We start from the raw sequence: 15,407 nt of genomic DNA on the forward strand, positions 1-15,407 counted from the left end.
AATCAAATTCAGAGCAGATACCAAACAGTCCACATATAAATTCCTATAATATTTTCCCTGTTTAAGGAACATCCGAGGTAAAGAAATTATATTTCTCACTGGAATAAGATAAACATAGCAGAGGAATATCTTGGTAAATATATTTGGGGTTCTGTCCCTGATGATAAGATCACAATGTTTGCCTCATAGCCCCTAAAAGCACACTGCTGGTCATTGTCTAGACTTTAGCACAGCCACCTAACACTGAGGGCTCTTGGCCCTGCTCCTGACTTCATCACTGGAGCTTCACTGCTCTGAAACATGGATATTTGTGTAAGTCTAATATGAGAATTCAAATACCCTGAGAGATGTTATACCCTGAGAGATGTTAACCCTTAACCAGTTAAGATCTTAGAGGTCATTTCACACCTTAGCAGGGATAAGTTTAATAGCAGGTCTGAGGGCAGGAATGGGGGGGGCTCAGGATGGTCGGACAGGTGCCTGGGTCTGAGTCAAGGAAGAGGGTCCAGTGCTGAGAAGACACTTAACAAGATTGCTGAGGGCAGGCCCTGCTTGAGGAAGGAATCTTGTGTCTGACACAGATGAAAAAGCAAACTGAGATTTTCCAGAAAGAACAGTTAGTGATTGTAGCTTTAATCTTAGCATAAAGGTACCGATGTTTTATAGACATTTAGAAATCCAGTTCCAAAATAAAGTCATAATTATCCATAGTCATGGACCAATGTTTACTTATTAATTTCAAAAGGCACAGTGACTCCCATATATGTGTATGTGTGTATATAGAATATGTTATATATACATATCGTGTGAAGATATACATACATAGCTATGTTATGTACACACACACATACACGCACACATTTTCATATCTGCTCTCTCCCTATCTGAGGAACTCGTCCTGGACCTTTATCTGAACAACTGGGGGAGCTCCTGTTGGGAGAATAAGGGGAGAAGGCCCAGGGTAGTGATGGGACTGCATGCCTCTCCCCAGTGCCTGGCAATAGCCCTCTGCATGGAGAAGGCAGGGGTAGCTAGAAGAAAATGGGGCTCCCTTGAAGTGGCTGGAGGGCAATCTAGTGGCTCTAGAGGACAGAGCAGCTCTCCACCTCCCATGGAAGGCTGGCATCCTCTCCCCTACTTTGTTCTCATGCTGGGCTCTGTTCTCTGAGCTGAGGCCCCGCGTCCTCTTTGCTACCCAGTCTGTCTAGGGTTATTCCTCACATTCTCTTACCCTCCTTGGTAGCTTTGTGTAACGAACATAATCCTCCAGAAACAGAAGGGCACCCACTACATCGGCAGGCATTTCTGGAATCTTCTGGCTGTAACGGAGAGATTGGTCAGTACTTCAACAAATGCCACTCTTAAATATTAGTAAGCACCTGAAGGAAGATATTCTCTTATCAAACATCATATTTCTGAAACAAATGAACACACTGCAATTGTACTCGTTAATTTTTCTTATGAGATCAGCATGATGGCATAGTGGATCAAAGAGAACTGGATGTGGAGTCATGATCTGGGCTCAAATCCCACCTCACATGCTTATTAGCTATGCAACCCTGGGCAATCAGTTAACCTCTTATTCTCACTTTCCTCAGCTGTATAATGAAGGGGCTGGATTCAATGGTCTGTATACTCCAGCTTTAGATCTATGTCGTTCTTGTTGCCGAGTTGTCACATTTGACTCATCGTGGCCCCATCTGAGGTTTTCTTGGCAAAGATACCAGAGTGGTTTGCCATTTCCTTCTCCAGCTCTTTTTGGAGATGAGGAAACTGAGGCAAACAGGGTTAAATGACTAGCCCAGGGTCACATGGCTAGTAAGTGCCCGAGGTCAGATTTGAACTCACAAAGATGAGTCTTCCTGACTCTAGGACTGGCACCCTAGCCACTGTACTATCTAGCTGCCTCTAAGATGTCAGAGAACTCCCCGTCAAATTTCCCTCTAATGCCTCAGGGTGCTGTGGAGGTGATCCCAGGTTCCTGAAGGCTCAGCTGGTGGAGTATAAACTGTGGTAGGTCCTACCAATCTAGAAATGTTTTGAGTATGGGCCTGATGAGAAACTTTATTCTTTGTCTGAGGACCACCTTAGTTCATCGCCCAGGTGGCCATGGGGTGACAAGCTACAGCAACTCTCCACCACTGACTACCAAGTGACAAAGGGAGGGTTATCTGTGTTCCCATGCCAGATTCTTGAAGAAGCTGAAGAAGTGCTCATCTTTGTGCTCCACTCCTGAATCACTGCCTGTGGAACATCTGACCTGGCTCTCCTTTGGGCTAGGCAACTCCAATTTAACCACCCTGTTTCTCATCCCTGAGGCTGGGATGTAACCCCGGTGGTGCCCTTGACTTCTCATTCTCCACGGGACCAATCAGTTACTAATCCTTTTATCTTTATTTATTCAAAGTCCTCTGTAACTTAGCCCCACTCTTGCCCTTCCAGATTTCTTACACTGTACCTCCCACTGTCCCCCACCACATCCTCTGTGATCCAGTGACTCTGGCCTCCTTGACGTATCTCCCCACTCTGCTGCGCACGTTCACCGGCTGCTTCTCACATACAGAATGTGCTCCTTCCTCACCTCTGCCTCCTTGTTTCTGTCAAGGCCCAACTAAATTCCTGTCTTCTAAAGGAAGCCTTTTTTAACTCCAGCACCTTCCCTTTTTGGCTATTTCCTCTTTATCTTGTGCATAGCTTGTTTGTACACGGTACTGTTGTCTCCCCTTAGACTGTAAGCTCCTCAAAGGGCAGGAGCTTTTTGCCTTTCTTTGTATCCCCAGTGCTTAGCACAATGCTTTTTCCTGACACCCTCTAGCCACCATTTTAGTTTAGATCCTTCTCACCTCTTGCCTGGACTATTACAGAAGCCTCCTACTTGGTATTCCTGGCTTAAGTCTCTCCCCACTCTCATTCATCCTTCACAGACACCAATGTGATTTTCTGACAGCACAGGCCTGAACATGTCACCTTCCTACTCAATAACCTCCAGGGGCTCCCTATCACCTTTAGATTCAAATCTGAACTCCTCCGTCTGGCATGTGAAGCTCTTTACAACCTGACCCCTTCCTAGCTTTAGTTTCCTTACCTTCTTACCTTTTATGGTCAAGAAGATATTCTGCCTATTTGTTCTTCACACATGAGGCTCAATCCCCCATCTCTATGTCTTCGAATTGGCCATTGCCAGGCCAGGAAAGGCCTCCCACTTCATCTCTGCCTCTTTAGGATGCAGCTCACACACTTCCTTGTGTAGCAGGTCTTTCCTGGGCTGTCATCTGTTAGTGCCTTCTCCCTTCAGGTTATCTTGCAGCTGCTCTGTGTCTTGTACAGACCTCTTTATGTACAAGTTGTCCCCCTTATTAGAATGCAAGCTCCTTGAGGGAAGGGATTATTTTTGCTTTTTCTTTGTGCCCCCAGCCCTTAGTACAGGGTCTGGCACATAGCAAGCCTTAATAAATGCTTGATAATTAATTGACTGATGAGATCTTACGACTGTATTAGTAGACACAGTTCATCCAGAATGAGGACGTAATCGTCTTTGCCCTGCTCAGACCATACACCTAGAGTATTATGTCCAATTTGGTGTACATTTTAAGAGAATGTTCCCAATATGCAAATATGTGGGACAAGATGAGTAGTCAAGAAACTAGATATTTAAGCAGGTGATGATTAGACTCAGCAGGGTCATGACTGGTGGTGTCAAATATTTTAAGAGCTACTACATGGAAGAGGGCTTAGATAGATTCTGTTTGGCTCCAGAGGGAAATAGTGATTGCCAAGTTACAGGAAGGCTCAAATATAAGGAAGAGCTTTTTAATGATTAGAAATTTCCAGCAATTTAATGGGCTACCTCAAGGTAGAGTTTCCCTAGTTACCAGAAATGTTCTCAACAAGTCTAGATAACCACATGTTAGGCAGATGAAGCATGGGCTGGAGAAGAGGCCACTGGTGATTTTTTCCAACTCTAAGATTTGATAATTCTATGGGTGAGACAGAAGAGTTCACACCCATTGCCATTAGGTTTTAGACCTATACTGGCTGTAAAGAGAAATGGAGATTTTGTGATTACCTTTTGACACTGTTAATCATCCTCTTCCTCTTGGATACTCTCTTTTCTACAGGTTTTCAGGACACCATTCTCTAGTGATTCTATCCAATCTATATGACCACTCCTTCTCATTCTTTTTTGGTGGATCTTCCTCTAGGTCACATGCACTAATAGTGAGTGTCCCCCAGGGCAAAGCCCTGGGCTCTCTTCTGTACTTCTCATCAGCCTGTCATCTCTGAGGATTCTCAAATCTACTTATCTTTTTTTTTTTTAAACATTTTACTTTATTTTTTTGGCTAGGCAATGAGGTTAAGTGACTTGCCCAGGGTCACACAGCTAGTAAGTGTTACGTGTCTGAGGCCACATTTGAACTCAGGTCCTCCTGAATCCAGGGCCAGTGCTCTATCCATGGCGCCACCTAGCTGTCCCACAAATCTACTTATCTTGCCCTAACCTCTGGGCTGACATCTTGAAATCAATGTCCAGTAGACATCTTAAACTAACAACTAAATTTCCTTATTATTGTTGGGGGCCACACCATCTTCCTATCACCTAGGCTTGCAACTTGAATGTCATCTTTGACTCCTCTCTATGTCTCATCTTCTACATCCAATCTGTCGTTAAGGCCTGTGGATTTCACCTTTGCCACATCTCTTGAATATGCCCCCTTCTCTCCTCGGATACTGCCACCACCCTTGGGCAGACCCTCATCACCTCACGTCTGAACTATTACAATAGCAGCTGGTGAGTTGGCCTGCCTCAATTCTCTCTGCACTCCAATCCATCCCCCATTTAGCCACTAAAGTGATTTTCTTAGAGAGCCAGTCTGATCACGTCACCCTTATTCATTAAACTCCAGTGTCTCCCTATCACCTCCAGGATCAAGTACAAAGCCCCCTGTTTAAAGCCCTTACCTTGGTGTCCCCTACCCCCAGTCATCTTACATCTATTCCCTACCATGTATTTTTTAATCCAGTGACACTGGCCTCCTGGCCCTTCCATGAAAAAGACTTTGCATTTCTTGGTTCAGAACATTTTTCCTGGCTATCCCCCTTGCCTAGGATATTCTCCCTCTCATCTCTGCTTCCTGGCTTCCTTCAAGTTCCAGCTGAAATCCATCTGCTACAGGAAACTTTCCCCAATCCTCTTGATTCCAGTGTTCTCTCTTCTTACTTCCTAATTTTTCTGTGTAGAGCTTGTTGGTATGTATTTCTTTGCTTGCTGTCTCCTTGTTAAATTGTGAGCTCCTTAAGGGTAGGGACTTTCTTCTGATTTTCTTCATATTCCTAACCCTTAGCACTATGCCGGCACACAGTAGGCACTTAATAAATGCTTAATGACTGATTGACTGGAAGGGCAAAAAACCTGAATCAGAAGGAATTAGAATTTTTTGCTCTAAAAGGATGGTACAAATTAGAAGTTTTTTTTTTTTAAATCAAGAAGCAATTTCTCTATCATTTCTCCTTCATTATATTACCAGGAGCTCAAATTCTTCCAGGACTTGATATCCTAACTTTTCCAATCCCCCACAGAAGTCTGTGCATTTAGTCTTTGGGAGTAGCTGTCTAATAATGTGGAATCCAATTTATACCCAGAAAACAACAATGATATGCCACTGTACATTCTTACCCTTAATGATTACCAAAGCCCATTTGGCCATACCTATTTCAAGAGAGGTTTCTATTGTCTCCTCATTGCTAGGGAACTGATTCTAGCCCTCTCAGTCAGAGTGGCTAAGGAAGGCTCCATCTTACTTTGCCTGAAGCAGAGGGCTTTGTACACACTGCTTTAGAGACCTCAGTGACCAGCATTTCCTTATCTTGTTTATGGTCAGTATAAGGAGGGGTAGGCTCAAGTTGAAGGAAGGACTCCAGAAATACAAAAGAAGAAATGCACACTCCTGAGGATAGTCTTCCTTGATCTTAACATGTGGAAAGGCCATCTTTTTGGCCTTTCTTCCATGGGTTTGGACTGGGATCAGTGTAGTGTCAGGCAAGGGTGCCTGAAGGCAGAAGCAGAACACAGATTAAGTAAGCCCTCAAGCTTCCTTTCGGAGAGCTCTATGCAAACAGACGGTGGCTTAGTGGAGAGAGCACTGGGTCTAGGATAGGAAGACCTGAGTTCAAATCCAACCTCAGGCACTTATTAGCTGTGTGATACTGGGCAACTCAACCTCGGTCTGCTTCAGTTTCCTCACCTGTAAAATGGGGATAATAACAGCATACCTACCTCACAGCGATATTGTGAAAATTAAATGATCTAACATTTAAAGTGCTTAGTATAGTGCATGTAACACAGTAGGTGCTTATTCCTTTCCCCTATTATAGTAAGAAATTTTTAGAGCTTTTTACCCAGAATATTTCCAGAACTGATCACCTTTCCCTCCATCAGTACTCTATAAACTGAGGCTAGCTTGCACAAAGAGCACCATTCTCACCTTGTACATGCTCCATTGTGGAGCGGATAAACTGGCCGATCAAAGCCAGAAATTGTTCAGTGTATCGGGAATGAAACTGCTTCAGCAGAGTGAGCAGTCCTAGGACCAAGGGAGGCCAATCAACTGGGTCGGTAGGCTTTCGGCAGACCATTCCTGAAGGCAAAACAGAACACCTGAGTTAAGTGCTTCCAATGGAAATCTCAAAATGTCTCATCTCCACTCAACTGTTTATGAAATGATCTTGTGTGGACGAGTCACTTCTCTTTGTGACTACTCAACTGTGAAGTGATGGGGTTCAACTAGATGACCCTGAGGGTCTTTTCCAGGTCTGTGATCCTGTGAGAGAATGTGCTGATGATAATAAATTTCTTCTTTTTTTTTTTAAAGAGGTCACCGTTTTCATTGTATTTTTTATAGATACTTTTTGTTTTGATGCAGTGGTGACTTTCTAATACTCCCAAGGACCTTTTTATAAAAAAAGTTAAGCAAAGCCATCATACAGAAATTATGACTGATGGCATATGAACGTTCCACTCTTAGAGTTTATCATTTTTTGACAGAAAAATGAAACGTGTTTAAACCTCAATCATCTGAAATTACCTGCTGTATGCAAACTGAACTTTACTGTCAGTTAGAGTGGTCTTAATTTTCACGACTGTGGACAATGCAGATTGTTCTTTTGATTCTTCTTTCTTTTTTCCCAATCAGTTTAATACTATATTTCAAAAAAGGCACAGTTAGATTGGGGCTCTCTCCTGGCCTGAGGGCCCCATGTCACATAATAGGAGGAAAGGTAGCAAAGCCCACAGGAGAATCTCAGGAGAAAGCTTTGAGGAAAGTCTCTTCCCCAAAAGCAGCAAATAAGTGGCAAAGCCTTGGGGACACATGGCTCACATGCCCAAGAAGAGACCACTTTCCATAGGGGTTTGGCCTGTTCAGGCTGAACTAGACATTTGAAGTCCCATGGAATTGCAGATTTTGTGCTTCTTTGATGCTGGTCAAATTTAAGGCTGATGTGAAACAGAGTCACACAGTTTTTCCTATCATGGCATTTAGGTGAAATTATTCAACGGAATGGTTCGCTTTTCATCATAATATACAGTAACAACTCACATTCATGTAGCACTTTAAGGCTTTCGAAGCACTTTTGTAAGAACACCTGTCAGGGAAATCATTAGAAGAGCTATCAAAATGATACATGAAACCAAAGGGATAAATATGAGAATGGTGCAAGGCCTAGGAAAGACTACTTAACACAGTGAAAATAACTCACAAAGTGAACAACGTATTTAAGTAATTTGTAGCTACATTGAGAGTCCTGCAGCCAAAGCTTGTGGCAATGTGAAGGAAATGTTAATAAACAAATCCAGAGATCATTTCCCAAATAGACCTTGACCAACAGAATGAAATCTAATATAGCATGTATTCAAGACATTTTTCTTGGGAGCTTATGTGGCTAGATGCTCTGAGGCATACAAATCTGAATAAAACAGTTTCTACCCTTTAGATGGTTATAATCTAGTAGAGGAGAAAAGACATGTATACAAATAACTATAATACAGGGCAGTTAAGTGGGAACCATGAGAATGGCATAAAAACAAAGTGCTGTAGAATTTCAAAAGGTGGTGAGAGTGACCGTTTCTACTTCTGCCTGGAGTGACCACAAGGAAGACTTGATGAAATAGCACATAAGTGGGGCTCTAGAAGATAAGTAAGATTTCAGTGGGTCAAGAGAGAGTTGGACAACTAGGATAGTGAAAGATCATGAAGTCATGCCACCTGAGGATTAGGTGAAAATAAGAATATTCAGACCAGGGAAGAAAAGACTTGCTGTCTTCAAGTATTTAAAGGTACGTCTCATGAAAAGAGGGATGAGACTTATTTTCTTTAGCCCCAGAATTCAGAACTTGGGGCAATGGGTTGAAGTTACAGGGAGGCAAATACAGACTTGATATAAGGGCAGACTTCTAACATTTAAAGCTATTGAAAGGTGGAAAGAGCTTTCTTAGGGGGCAGTGGGTGACTCTTCTTACCGGAGGTCTTGAAGCAAAGGCTTAATAATCACTTGTCTGGTATATTATACAGCAGAGCTTCTTAAACATATGAGGTTGTGACCCACAGTTTAAGAAATGCTACATAGAGGAGATATTTTTAAGGTATAGGTATGCTGAACTAGACTGTCTCTCCAACTCTAAGATTCTGTAACTCTGTGATAAGGCTAGAAAGGTAGGTTAGGGCCAGGTCTGATGAGGCCTTGCATGTCAGGCTAAGGAGTACCTGTATCATTGGGTAGGCATTGGGAAGCCACTGAAGGTTTTCAAGCAGAAGAGTAACAAAATCGTAAGTTAACCTGGCAGGTCTGTAAAAGACTGGAGGGGAGCTTAAAGACAAAGAGAGTAGTCAGGGAATAGAGTGGTGAGTATAAAAAATATCAGTAGAGACCGACTGATTAATGAATGGAAAAAAAAAGTGGGTTACATTCTCAGACACGGCAAAGTTGCATTGAATTCCAAGATCACTGGTTATCTACATGACAGATTGTGATACTTTTTCAAATTAATGCCTTTCAGGTTATAAAACTGCAAAAATTTGATCCAGCAATACCCACTACTAGGTCTGTATCTCAGAGATCAAAGAAAAAGGAAAAAGCCTCATATGTACAAAAAATTTTTATAGCAGCTTTCTTCTGGTGGCAAAGAATTAGAAATCAAGGGGATGCCCGTCAATTGGGGAATGGCTAAACAAGTTGTGGTATATGATTGTAATGGAATACTATTGTAATATAAGAAATGATGAGCAGGATGGTTTCAGAAAAACGTGGGAAGACTTAGATGAACTGAGGAAAGCAAAGTTGAGTAGAACCAGATCACTGTATATAGTAACAGCAATACTGTAACAATATTCAACTGTGAAGGATTCAACTACTCTGATCGATACAGTGATCCAAGACAATCCTAAAAGATTTGATGGAAAATGATATCTATCTTCAGAGAGAGAACTGATTAACTTTGAGCGCAACTGAAGTATACTTTTTCTGTTTTCTTTATTCTTCCTTGCCTTTTCTTGGAGAGGGGGCAACATGGCTAAAATGGAAATATGTTTTACATAATTTCACATGTATAACTGATATCATATTGCTTGCCTTCTCAGTGGGAGGGGGAGGGGTCAGAGGGAGCAAGAAAATTTGGAACTCAAAATGTAAAAGAAACCAAGCAAAAACAGATAAATAATTAAATTAAAAACAACAAAAATAACAAATAGTGCTTTTCATGGCTATTTAGATGTTTTACATGTATACCTCTTATTTCCTTAATTAGATTATAAGGTCTCTGTTGACAGGAACCTTGCCTTGTTGGTCTCATATCCACTTCTTAACCCCCTATAGGATCGTTTTATGGTGTCCAATAAATGTTTAGTGAAAAATGATTTGGATATTATAAAATAAAATTTATTTCTGTACCACAATCCTGCATTTAAAATGAAGATCATTCAAGGGCAGTACAGATTGGAATGCTGAGATCACTCAAAGGAGAGAAGAGAGGTGAATGCTGGGCACGAGCAGGCTGCAACACATTTACAAACAAGGAATTATGAAGGAAACATGGAGTAAACGATGTCACTGAAGTTGCATGAGTGAAAAATATGAGCTGCTTATATGGCAAGAGTGAAGGATAAGCAATGGATAGTCTGTTTACTCCACTAGCATCTTCTTGGAGCAAAGAGAAAGTCTGAAGTACGTGAGGTATGTCCTCTGTGCTGAGCTTATGGGAGGATGTTGGTAAGAGTTATAAAGGATGGGCAATCATGGATGGGCTGCAAACTTCATCGCCGGAAGGAATCTCAACATCAGTGAGATCAAAGATCACCTGGGTATCTGAATCATCTGCAGCAATGTGCTTTAATGCTTCTTCACTTTTCCTAATGGTTTGAACCAGGGGTGAGGAACCTGCGGCCTTCAGGCCACAACTGGTTAAAATCATAAATTCATTAATTCATTCATGGTAAACTCAAAACCAAGTGCAGTTATGTGGCTACAATAACTCATCTTGTTCAACTCCCTCATTTCTCAGTGGAGCTTGTTTCACCCTTCTCATGTCCCTCTTCTCACTACAAAGACTCTAACACAGTCCAATCATTTGGCTTGAGTTTCATGGCCTGCTATTTACCTAGCCCATCTTAGGATAGAGGTACTGGAAAGGGTAAAATGGCCAAAAGGGGAGATGATGAGGAAACAAATCAATCTCTGGATCCTTGAGAACTGACTTACATTTAATCCCTAGATCAAATTTTTAGAAGAGAAATCACACTTCAGAGGAATAAAGGCATTTACCTTATATGTTTAGGTCCTACATGTACAACAGTCAGGATTCTCTCACAAACGCGAGTTTCTTCAGTTACTGATCTAATTACTAACATTAACCATTTGGAAGAATAAATGGATACAGTACCCAAATTTTTGTTGTACTGAAGTTTTGGCAGCTGAGCAATCAAGAAGAGGAAGTTAACCACAGGGAAATAGGGTAAACGCTTTGTTGTTATATATATCTGGGAAAAGAAAGGAAAGGAAAAAAAAATCAAACTTTCTTCGCACCATATTTTCACTTTTCTTTCTACAAATTACACCCTCAACAGAACACAAACACCTTGAAGGTAAGGCCTTGTCTTAGAAACCCAGCAGATATTTGATCAGTGCTTTCAAGTGCCAAGCTGTCTTCTTATTTATGATTGCACTTCAGAAAGAATGTTCAAAAACTTGTAACTTTCAATGCACAGATTGGTTCATTTCTGACCGGAGCATTTTCATCTCTCCTCCCTTCAGCAGTCAGGAACCAGAAATGTACCACTATTTTCCCATTGAATATGAATCTCATTAGTGCCCTGGCAGGCCTAAAAGAGTCTATGTGTGTGGGGAGGGGTGAAGGATAAATAGGAGGGGGAAGAGAGAAAAGAGGAATGGAAGATGGGGGAGGGAGGAGAGGGACTGGAGGGAAAAGGCAAAAAGGACAAAGGGATGAGATATATATGGTAGGGAGTGGAGAGAGTTCAATCAATAATGTTTCAAGTGCCAAAGATTGCTTTCCTCTTGCAATAATAATGACTCTGAATATTTATCTTGATTATCAAGTCACAGAAGAAAACTAGAGTTGGGTTGGCCGAGCACTGGGGTTATCAAGAATGCTCTTTGTGCAAGAAGGGTCCTGACAGTAGCTGATAAAAACATGGGAATCTGACCTTATTCAATGGATTGTGAATTCCTGCTGCTTCCAGATAGGCTGTGATTTCATACAACAGTGTATTATCTTCTTTAGGGTAAGGAAGTGAAGGGTCCTGATAATGAGCTTCAATATCAGCTAAGATAGCCCTAAGTGAACATAAAATAACCATAAAAAATAGGATCAAAAACTTATGCTTCATACAACAGCTTTAAGTTACACAAGTGACTGCAAAAGGAGGGAGATTAGACTACAGGTGGGGTTCTTAACCTTTTCTGTGTCACAGACCACTGTGGCAGTCTGGTGAAACCCAGGGATATCTTCTGAGAAGAATGTTTTTTTTTGGTGGTGGTGGTGGTGTTTTTTTTTTGTTTAAGCAATTGGGGTTAAGTGACTTGCCCAGGGTCACACAGCTAGTAAGTATCAAGTGTTTGGACTGAGGCCGGACTTGGACTCAGGAACTCCTGACTTCAGGGCTGGTGATCTGTCCACTGTGCCATCTAGCTGCCCTGAGAATAATGTTTTTAAATGCCTGTAATACAAAGGATCACAAAGGAAAACAATTATGCTGAATTAGTTATCAAACTATAACTTTCTCCCCCAATTTATGTACTCTCCCCACCAGAAATATACCCCTTGGGGGTCCATGGAACCCAGGTGAAAAATCCTTTGATTAGATGACAGCCCTTTCAGTACCCAATTTCTATAACTTCTTCTCATGACCACCCATCATCTTTTTTTTCTAAAGGCAATTGGAGTTAAGTGACTTTCCCACTGTCACACAGCTAGTTAAGTGTCTGAGGCTGAATTTGAATTCAGGTCCCTGCTCTATCCACTGGGCCACCTAGCTGTTCCCACCCATCATCTTTTTTTTTTTTTGCTTTTTTTTTGGCTAGGCAGTGGGGTTAAGTGACTTGCCCAGGGTTACACAGCTAGTAAGTGTCAAGTGTCTGAGGCCAAATTTGAACTCAGGTCCAAGGCTGGCTCTATTCACTCCAAGGTTGGAGCTCTATCCACTGTGCCACTTAGCTGTCCTCACCTATCATCTTAAGACAATAATTCTACAAAGTTTTTTTTTTAATCAAACTCAGTCAAAATGACCCGAAACTATCTGAGGAACTACTTATATTTTCAAAGGTTGATGAAACTATATTTCATTACCAGTTTCTCTAAAGCACTGGTTTAGCGACCAAGCACTGATTTGGAATATGTTAATAGAATCATTAAAACAAGAGAAATCTGTTATAATACTGAGGAAAAGAAAGTCTTCAAAATAATAACAACAATAGTGATGATAATAATTAATAATAACTAATATTTATATAGCACCTACTGTGTTCTAGGTGCTTTTACAATTATCATCTCATTTGATCCTTACAACAATCCTGGGGAGGTAGGAGCTATTATTACTCCCATTTTACAAATGAAGAAGCTGGGGCAAACAAAGGTTAAGTGACTTGCCCAAGGTCACACAGCTAGTAAGTGTCTGAGGCTGGGTTTGAATTCAGGTCTTTCTGACTCCAGGCCCAGTGCTCTATCTGCTGTATCCCCTAGCTGCCTAGGTAACGGACGCAATCATTCTATGAAAGTACGATCATCAAATTTTGAGAGCTTATGCCATAAAATACCCTGAAGGGCAGTTAAGAAAAGAGCAAAAGTGTGAGTTTAAACCAAGAACTTTCCCAGAGGCACAAACTGCTGTTTCAAATACTCATTCTTACTTGTTGAGATTTTCCAAAGCTGCTGCCAGGTGCTTGGAGTCAAACCTGCAGGAGTAATTGAGCTCATTGGCAATCTGTTGCCTCAAAATCTGCATCTGTCCAACCTACCAACAAAGGGAGAAAGAGAAAGCCCAGGTGAAGACAGGACTAGACTCCAAGGTGGATGTCTGGCATCCCAGCGTGACCCATGACAGTCACAGGGTCCGGCAGGGTGCTAAGAGCACTGGGCCCACTATCTAGGAGGAGGAGTAGACTTGGAGGACACGTTCATGTCATTTTCCTGGGTCATGTAATTGGTAACTCAGATCCAGGAGGACAGTTTGGATTATCTTTCCTCATACACTCAAACTGCTCAGCCCTACAAAAATCAGACTATAATTTGCACTTATTGACTTGGTTTCTCCCTCCTTGGAAAAACTGTGTGTTTTGTCACCTGAAGAGTAGGGATAATAATTGCATATTAGTTCCCACTCCAGATCATTTATAAAGTATTTCTAAAGAAGAAAATGTCCCAAAGTCACTGTTGTACCTTTTTTAATATATGTACATATGGGAAAAAAAAGGATGCTGCCTTATATGAAACTCCAATGAGATGATGTCTGGATAGTTAATAACATTTTTTGAAGTTATTTTAGTTAAATGTCAAGAACAAAGTATGTTTATGAGGCAGACTCTCACAAAAAAAGAGATCAGAATGCAGAAGATAGTATTTAACTTAGAAAGGAGCCATGGATAATATCTAGTCCAACCCCTTATTTTAAAGATGAGGAAACTCAGGCCCAATGAGATGAAGTGACTCTGCCTAAGGTTCCACATCGGCAGAGCTGGAATTTGAGCCCTGGCACTCTGTCTCCAAATCCTGGGCTCTTTCCATCACAACACGCTGTTCCCCTCAGAAGAATGATGAATCCCTGAACCACACTTTTTGATTGTCAGAGTCCTAAAGTAAGGAGGTTGTAATAATGTTGTCCAAAAACACCAAATAATCCTCATCACGTTTATTTTTCTTAGTCCATACCCAAGAATACTGTGCTGTGTTGACAGAAGACAGTTCATGTTCCAAATAGCTTAGGATCCTAACATCTACACACACGATGGGCCATATATCACATTCCAATATACAAACGTTTGGTTCTGTAACCAAGCAGATTATTTTAATGTGTTTCTTCACCAGATGAACTTTACCTCATTACAAAGAGAGGTGAATGGAATATTTTACTGGGGAAGGAAAGGACCATCATTTCTGCCATCACAGCTGCAAGGGTACATTCTTCTTTACAAGAATAAAAGCATTCTGAAGAAAGCAAGAATGGGCCAACTATAAGAACGGCTCAAGAGAGAGGAGTGAAAGAAGTAAATGAATACAGAAAGGATGGTGACACTGAGTTACTTTAAATGATAGGAAAGTGAAGTACTTGTGAGAATATAGAATCCTCAAGTGTAGGATAAACTACCATGTTTGTTAAAGGGAAAAAAATAAGGCCACAATGCTTAACTTACAAACATGCTTACCTTCATGATAGCCTCAAGATAAGGTGTCCAAATCTTCTGAGTTTTGGCAATGGCAGAAAAATAAGTTTTATTTGCATTTGCTGGAAAGTTAAGACAATCAGCTAGTTAGTAAATCAGAGAGATGATGACATTAGACTTGCTGGCAAATCAGATGAAAGGCGCTTACCTACAATGCCTTTTAGGGGACTGATGATACTCATAAGGGCCTTTAAGGTATCCTGAACAGCTTTGTCTCTCAGGACAATTTTCTGAAACATACTGAGGAAATTCTACAGAAAAGCAAATTAAAATAGAAAAAAGAAAACAACCAAAAACGTAAACACTATGGAAATTAAAAGAAAAGACTATATGCTTCAATTTTTAAATGTGTTCTAAAAGTATATAAGAAACTTAGAAAACTTGTAGTTGTCATGACAGATCATTGGACCTAAAATATGAGCACTTGAAGGGACCTTCCAGTTCACCTGGTACAACCTTCA

At 41.2% G+C, this 15,407-nt stretch overlaps 1 protein-coding gene across 2 annotated transcripts in view; it reads right to left on the reverse strand.

Moving 5' to 3' along the window:
- Positions 1-15,407, reverse strand: part of WASHC5 (WASH complex subunit 5) — a 69,276-nt gene that overhangs the window by 452 nt on the left and 53,417 nt on the right. The window contains exons 22-29 of one of the 2 annotated variants that reach the window (XM_020964973.2): positions 15,095-15,197; positions 14,929-15,008; positions 13,417-13,520; positions 11,715-11,844; positions 10,931-11,027; positions 6,490-6,635; positions 6,179-6,186; positions 1,232-1,319 (exon numbers count right to left, since the gene is read on the reverse strand). In XM_020964973.2, coding sequence (XP_020820632.1) covers positions 1,232-1,319; positions 6,179-6,186; positions 6,490-6,635; positions 10,931-11,027; positions 11,715-11,844; positions 13,417-13,520; positions 14,929-15,008; positions 15,095-15,197 — 756 coding nt within the window. Of the gene's footprint in view, positions 1-1,231; positions 6,636-10,930; positions 11,028-11,714; positions 11,845-13,416; positions 13,521-14,928; positions 15,009-15,094; positions 15,198-15,407 lie in introns of those variants that run through there. The other variant, XM_078153728.1, reaches the window with a different exon arrangement.

The sequence above is a fragment of the Phascolarctos cinereus genome, unplaced genomic scaffold, assembly GCF_003287225.1.
Source record: "Phascolarctos cinereus isolate Bilbo 61053 unplaced genomic scaffold, phaCin_HiC Scaffold_4;HRSCAF=312, whole genome shotgun sequence".
Taxonomy (NCBI): domain Eukaryota; kingdom Metazoa; phylum Chordata; class Mammalia; order Diprotodontia; family Phascolarctidae; genus Phascolarctos; species Phascolarctos cinereus.